The 7,500-nt window shown below is 41.8% G+C and overlaps 1 protein-coding gene across 1 annotated transcript in view; it reads left to right on the plus strand.

Annotated features, from left to right (window-relative positions):
- The window catches only part of LOC122258844 (uncharacterized), a 62,047-nt gene that overhangs the window by 819 nt on the left and 53,728 nt on the right, over positions 1–7,500 (plus strand). Inside the window, exon 2 of the mRNA XM_086554417.1 lies at positions 2,052–2,190. Within this exon, the coding sequence (XP_086410543.1) occupies positions 2,052–2,190 (139 nt within the window). The remainder of the gene's footprint in view (positions 1–2,051; positions 2,191–7,500) is intronic.

The raw sequence follows: 7,500 nt of genomic DNA on the forward strand, positions 1-7,500 counted from the left end.
CCTAATCTAACCTAACCTAACCTAACCTAACCTAACCCAACCTAACCTAACCTAACCTAATCTAACCTAACCTAACCTAATCTAACCTAACCTAACCTAACCTAACCTAATCTAACCTAACCTAACCTAACCTAACCTAACCTAACCTAACCTAACCTAACCTAACCTACCTAACCTAACCTAACCTAACCTAACCTACCTAACCTAACCTAACCTAACCTAACCTAACCTAACCTAACCTACCTAACCTAACCTAACCTAACCTAACCTAACCTAACCTAACCTAACCTAACCTAACCTAACCTAACCTAACCTAACCTAACCTAACCTACCTAACCTAATCTAACCTAACCTAACCTAATCTAACCTAACCTAACCTAACCTAACCTAACCTAACCTAACCTAACCTAACCTAACCTAACCTAACCTAACCTAACCTAATCTAACCTAACCTAACCTAATCTAACCTAACCTAACCTAACCTAACCTAACCTAACCTAATCTAACCTAACCTAACCTAACCTAACCACACCTAACCTAACCTACCTAACCTAATCTAACCTAACCTAACCTAACCTAACCTAACCTAACCTAACCTAATCTAACCTAACCTAACCTAACCTAACCTACCTAACCTAATCTAACCTAACCTAACCTAACCTAACCTAACCTAATCTACCTAACCTAATCTAACCTAACCTAACCTAATCTAACCTAACCTAACCTAACCTAACCCAACTTAACCTAACCTACCTAACCTAATCTAACCTGACCTAACCTAACCTAACCTAACCTAACCTAACCTAACCTAACCTAACCTAACCTAACCTAACCTAACCTAACCTAACCTAACCTAACCTAACCTAACCTAACCTAACCTAACCTAATCTAACCTAACCTAACCTAACCTAACCTAACCTAACCTAACCTAACCTAACCTAACCTAACCCAACTTAACCTAACCTACCTAACCTAATCTAACCTGACCTAACCTAACCTAACCTAACCTAATCTACCCAACCTAACCTAACCTAACCTAATCTACCTAACCTAATCTAACCTAACCTAACCTAATCTAACCTAACCTAACCTAACCTAACCTAACCTAACCTAACCCAACTTAACCTAACCTACCTAACCAAATCTAACCTGACCTAACCTAACCTAACCTAACCTAACCTAACCTAACCTAACCTAACCTAATCTACCTAACCTAATCTAACCTAACCTAACCTAATCTACCCAACCTAACCTAACCTAACCTAACCTAACCTAACCTAACCCAACTTAACCTAACCTACCTAACCTAACCTGACCTGACCTAACCTAACCTACCTATATATATATACATATATATATCATATATACATATATATATATATATATATATATATATATATATATATATATATATATATATATATATGTGTGTGTGTGTGTGTGTGTGTGTGTGTGTGTGTGTGTGTGTGTGTGTGTGTGTGTGTGTGCGTGTGTGTGTGCGTGTACGTGTGTGTGCGTGCGTATATCCGCGTCCGCGTAAACTGTTTTTCAAATCTCCAATTCAGTCTAGAAGAATCTTTTCCATCCCTCCGAAACAAAGCTCATTATACATTCATCTTATTTCTGATTATATCTATTTTCATCCTGTCAATCTATTTCATACATTCCTACCTTTCATTCCTATTGTATTTTCATCATCATTCTCACCTCTATATCCATCCTATCCTTAATACACCATCAACCTTTCGTCTCAATCCCCCCTCAATATCTCACCTATTACCCATCCTAGCCTTAATCCTCCACCCATCCTTCAGCTAACATCCATCCTACCACCAATCCACCAATCCACCAGCCATCCACCACCCGCTTACCCATCCTACCTTCGCTTCCTCATTCATCCTTCAATCCACCCGAACTTCGCTTCCCCATTCATCCTTCAATCCATCCGGACTTCACTTCACCATCAATCCTTCAATCCACCCGAAATTCACTCCACCATCAATCCTTGACCCAAATACCCATCCTGACGACGATATCCCTACTAATCCTAGCCTTCTCTCCTCCATCCTGCAGGATCGTGTGACCTCGGTTGGTTCAGCTGTGGCGACAACGGGACTCAGTGCATCGAGCAGAGGTTCCTGTGCAATCAGCAGGAGGACTGTCCGGAGGGCGAGGATGAGCTAGGATGCGGTGAGTGCAGGAGGAAGAGGAGGGAGTGGGGAGAGGGGGACCTGGTGAGGGGTAGTGGGTGGGGGAGGGGTGGTGTGGGGGGAAGGGGTGAGGAGGAAGGGGGGTTGGGGTGGGGTGGATAGGTGAGGGGATGATGGGGAGGAGGGAGGGAGGGTGGGAGGAGGTGGGTGGAGGGAAGAGGGGAAGAGGATGAGGTGGGGAGGAAGGGGAGGATGGGGATGAGGTGGAAGAGGAGGGGGTGGGGTGGTGGAGGGGGGAGGAAGGGGTGGAGGGGGTTGGGGTGGGGGGAAGGGGTGGAGGGGGTTGGGGAGGAAGGGTATGAGGTGGAGGGGGTGGGAGGGGTTGGGGAGGAAGGGGAAGAGGAGGGGAGGAGGAAGGGGAAGGGGGTTGGGGAGGAAGAGGATGGAGGGAGAGGGGGAGGTGGAGGGGGGATGATGGGGAGGAAGAGGAGGATGAGAAGGGAGGGAAAGGGAAGGGGGAAGATGGGAGAGAAGGAGGGGGTGGAGGGGGTTGGGGAGGAAGGGGATGAGGTGGAGGGGGTGAGGGGAAGAGGGAGGGAGAGGGAGGGAGAGGGGGGAGGTGGAGGGGGGATGATGGGAAGGAAGGGGAGGATAAGGAGGGGGGGAAGGGGAAGAGGAGGGGAGGTGGAGGGGGGATGATGGGAAGGAAGGGGAGGATAAGGAGGGGGGGAAGGGGAAGAGGAGGGGAGGTGGAGGGGGGATGACGGTTATGATGAGGAGGGAGGGAAGGGGAAGAGGAGGTGAGAAGGAAGGGGAAGGAAGATGGAGGAGGAGAGAGAAGGGAAAGAGGAAGAGGTGGAGGGGGTGGAAGGGATGGGGGAAGAGGGAAGATGGGGGAAAGAGGTGGGGAGGGAGGGGAGGATGAGGAGAGGGGAAGGGAAGAAGAGGGGGAGGACGGGAGAGGAGGAAAATGGAGGAAGAGGATGAAGGTGTGGGAGGGGGGGAGAGATGTGGAGGGGGGTGAGAATGAGGGAGTGTTAAGGAGACAAAATGGGAAAGAAATCATAAAATGGGAGATGGGGAAATACGGATAAATCAGGGAGTTCGGGTAGAAAAGAAGGAGATAAAAATGAAAATATGAGAAGAAAGAAAAAAGAAAAAACACTAGAAGATTAGAATGGAAAGAAAACGAAAAGAAGAAACAATAGAGAAATAGGACGGAAGAAAAGGAGGACAGGAAAGAAATAAAACAATTGTGAATATTGGGATGGAAAAAGGGAGAAAACGAGGGAAATAGGAAGGTAAACAAGGAGGGAGGAGGGGGGAGGAGAAAAATCAGGACGGGAAAGAAAGAAGAAAAATAAGAGAAGGAAATGGTAATAATGTCTCGAGTAATAAATCAATAAATGAATAAATATCCGAAGACTGGTGCGGATCAAAGGAATTCATGATCCTTTGAATGAATAAAATATGAATTGATGAAAAGTTGAAGGAGAAAAAATGTAAAGCGAAAAGGCAAATCAAAAACAGGTTTATGAAGTTTATTCCTTTGCCAAACTAGAGAAAAAAAACGGAAGTGGAATTAAGAATTATACGATTCATGAAATATAATGACAAGTAAAAAACATCAAGGGAAATATATTTAAAGATCCCCTTAGTCTCAAAAGCTCTATTTTTATTTTTATTTTTCCTTCTCTACGTTCAGATATATATTTTCTTGTTTTTTTATGTTTGTACTCTTTACTTCACCACTTAGCCTAAGTGGTATAAGCACTCCTTAGATTGTGTCTGAAGGTTTAAGAGCCTCTGTATCTTTTCAAAGTATTTCATTTCACGTACAAAAATAATTTCACTATTTTTTTACGTTGGAGAATTGTTCAAATTTCAAAATAGGATCTTACTTTACTCAGGTCATCTTCAGTGATGACGCACTGCCGACCTCCCTCATGTGACCTCTTTTCCACCCACATGCCCTTTTTTCCGCCCACGTTCCCTCGGTACACGAGAGGTAAATACGGCCTACTATGTTCCTTCAAGCACACTCCTGCTCTCCACCTTCGCACAATGGCAAGCCACACTTCCCACAGAGGCAACTGGAGCCCCCAGAAACCTCAGCTCGCCAGCCACGCCCCTCCGACAGCGAGCACACCAAAGCGTCAGCAGGGGGAGCCTCGTCAGCTCGCCCCCTCCTCTTGGAGTCCCCAGAGACTCAACCACATCACTTACGTATCCGTCGGTCTTACGCCGTGCAAGATTAGGGGCAAGATCCGAAAGACGTCTTTGGTGTCCAAGAGTCTGTCCAGGACGCAGCAGAAGGAGGCTTGTTGCCCCTTTCCGTCGCCTCTGAAGCTGACTGAAGCCTGGGACTCGCAGGACCCAGGCGAGTGGGCCGAATCGTCCCTGTGTGTGGATCCTTCTTTTAGCAACGACGACCACCAAGAGCGAGGATGCCAGCGACCTGAGCGATCGGGCGATCTGCCGCCTTCGCACGAACAGCCGCCCAGACAGACAGACACGACACGAACCCTGCGTCAGAAGAAGCTGAAACCTCGACGTCGGTCTCGATCCTCTTCCTTGTCGGGAAACCCCACCACCATCGCCAAATCGCCTTCGGGAGCCCATCCTCGAAGACCTGAACCCCCGCATTTCGACCCCTCTCCCGTGCCCTCGTCCCTGATGCACCTTCCGTACCCCATCGGGAGGTTCTCGAGCGGAGGCAAGAGGGCGAGGCCTTGCAGACGCCACGCCCTGAAGCGTCTGGGGGCGAGGACCACGACCATGACCTGTCGGACCTGTCAAGTGGCGCTGTGCTTGGACTGCTTCGCTCCCTACCACTTGGAGTCGTTCTCAGAGGCTCACCGACCCTAGGGGGAATGAAGGCCTCAAGGTCTTGCTCTGTGTTGTGTAGTTGTTTTTCTTGTTTTTGATCAAATAAGATGTCCCGGATGCATTACTTTTGTCTTTTCTCTCGTATACAAGAAGAAGATTGCTGTGATTTCCGCAAAGTACCTTCGCGAAATTGAAAGGCAAACGGTTGCACGTTGCACAATGTTCGTTGTTAGAAATTGAATATAAAATCTGAATCAAATTCAAGACATGTAATTCTTTCTTACCTTGGAAAAGAAAATGTACGGATGGAGTTATGTATCTCTACGTCGATATATAGAAGTTGAAATAACTATTCCTTTTATCCGACTTCAAATTAAAAGGTACTCTCGAAACGAGATAACTGGACACGCACAATCACAGCCGAAGTAAACATAAACACATCGTTTTAAAAATTTCCATAAAAAAAAAAAATTCCATGCTGACCATAGATTGCCGGAATAGCCTTGTTTACCCGAACTGCCAGTCGGTGGACATGAAGTTTAACTATGGAAGTTGTTGTGTGTTTGTATCTTGTATTTTTTGCTTATACATTGCAACAGATTCCAGTACAAAGCCGGAGATCCTGTTGCCATATTGGGAGCTTTTAATAGTGTTATCAACAAGGGATATATATATATATATATATATATATATATATATATATATATATATATTTTTTTTTTTTTTTTTTTTTTTTTTTTTTTTTTTTTTTTGTTTTTTGTTTTTACCGATTTCAGTTACCCTACATTTATATACATTTAACGTACTTACATATGCAGAATATCTACATATTATAACTTCACTTTAATTTTCCGATATCTTTGAATATGCCAAAAAAAAGAACGATACAAAAAAAAAAAAGAAATAATAATAAACATAAAGAATTACCTCAGTACTTAGAGAAGACCTGCAATATTGCATTCTTGCTTGGAATACCAGAGCAGTTTACGGTCTACCAAACTTTTATACCTTTCAACATGCAATACAGCACCATCAACTTTAGCACGAAGTTCCGATACTTTAACTTTCGTAATACCGTGTCCGGGTTGGCTTCAGTTTGCGTGACTGGCAGAAGATCTATTCCATCTATCTATCAGCCTCTTTGTCCGTTTGAATGTCCAATTATCTATCTATCTTGTGGTCGGTCTATCCATCCGTCTAGCATCACTGTCTATCAGTTCGGACATCTATCCATCTTACTATGGAGCCACATATCCATTCAAGTTATCTACCTATTTATCTATCTATGTCTGCCCATCTATCCAATTATCGATACTTCTATCCACCTAAATATAAAACTGTCAATCCATCCATTTATCTATCCAGCTAGAGGTCAATCCATGAATATATTTCATTTCGGTAAAATTCTATCCACCCCCCTGTCCATTTCCTTATATATTTCTATCCACCTGCTTTTCCACTGCTATCCATCCATCTATTCCATTTGTTTTCTTTCTGTTAACCTATTCCTCTTTTCAATTTACATGTGTGTCTATCGATCCCCTTACATATGTATCTATCTATCTATTCCACTTATCTATTTGCTTATTTATCTTTCGATCGATCTATTTATATCTATATATCCATATCTAATTACATTTATCTATCTATATCTAAGTATATCTATCTATCTATACCTATTTAATTACATCTATACCTATCTATCTATATCTAATTACAACTATATCCATCTATCTATATTTAATTACATCTATACCCATCTATCTATATCTAATTACATCTATACCCATTAATCTACATCTAATTATATCTATATATATCTAATTATATCTATCTATATCTAATTATAAATTCTTATTCTATATCTATTTATAACTATCTATAGTAAGTTCATTATCTATAGTAAATCCTATCTATTTCTATATCTATTCTATATCTAAATAAGTATTATAGCAATGCATCTATCACTAGATTTTCTTATTCTATTTATATGAATCAAAAGTGCAAAGCATTATTTCCTTTCTACTATTTTAGACACACATAGATCACCGAGACACAGCCACAGTAAGAACGTAAATGGAAACCCAGAGCCCACCTCATCGGACGAGCAAAACCTTAATGGACCCATTTTGGTTTTGCTCGACCGGCGAGGTCAGCAGACTTCGAGACGTGACCCTTTGTCTTTGTGATGTGTGTGTGTGTGTATGTATATATATATTATATTATTGTTGTGTATAATATATATAATATATATATATTATATATATTTATATATATATATATATATATATATGATGTATATTGTATGTAGGGGTTTGTTATATATATGTATGTTATATTTATATATATATATTTAATTAACAATTTGTATATGTATATATATATATATTATATATATATATTCATATATGTATATGTATATTTACATGTATGTATATGTATATTTACATGTATGTATATGTATATTTACATTTATTATATATATATTACTTATGTTGTGGGGGTGTATATTTACTTGTGG

This window comes from Penaeus japonicus, unplaced genomic scaffold, assembly GCF_977035675.1.
Source record: "Penaeus japonicus unplaced genomic scaffold, GWHDUDI00000001_assembly GWHDUDI00000029, whole genome shotgun sequence".
Taxonomy (NCBI): Eukaryota; Metazoa; Arthropoda; class Malacostraca; order Decapoda; family Penaeidae; genus Penaeus; species Penaeus japonicus.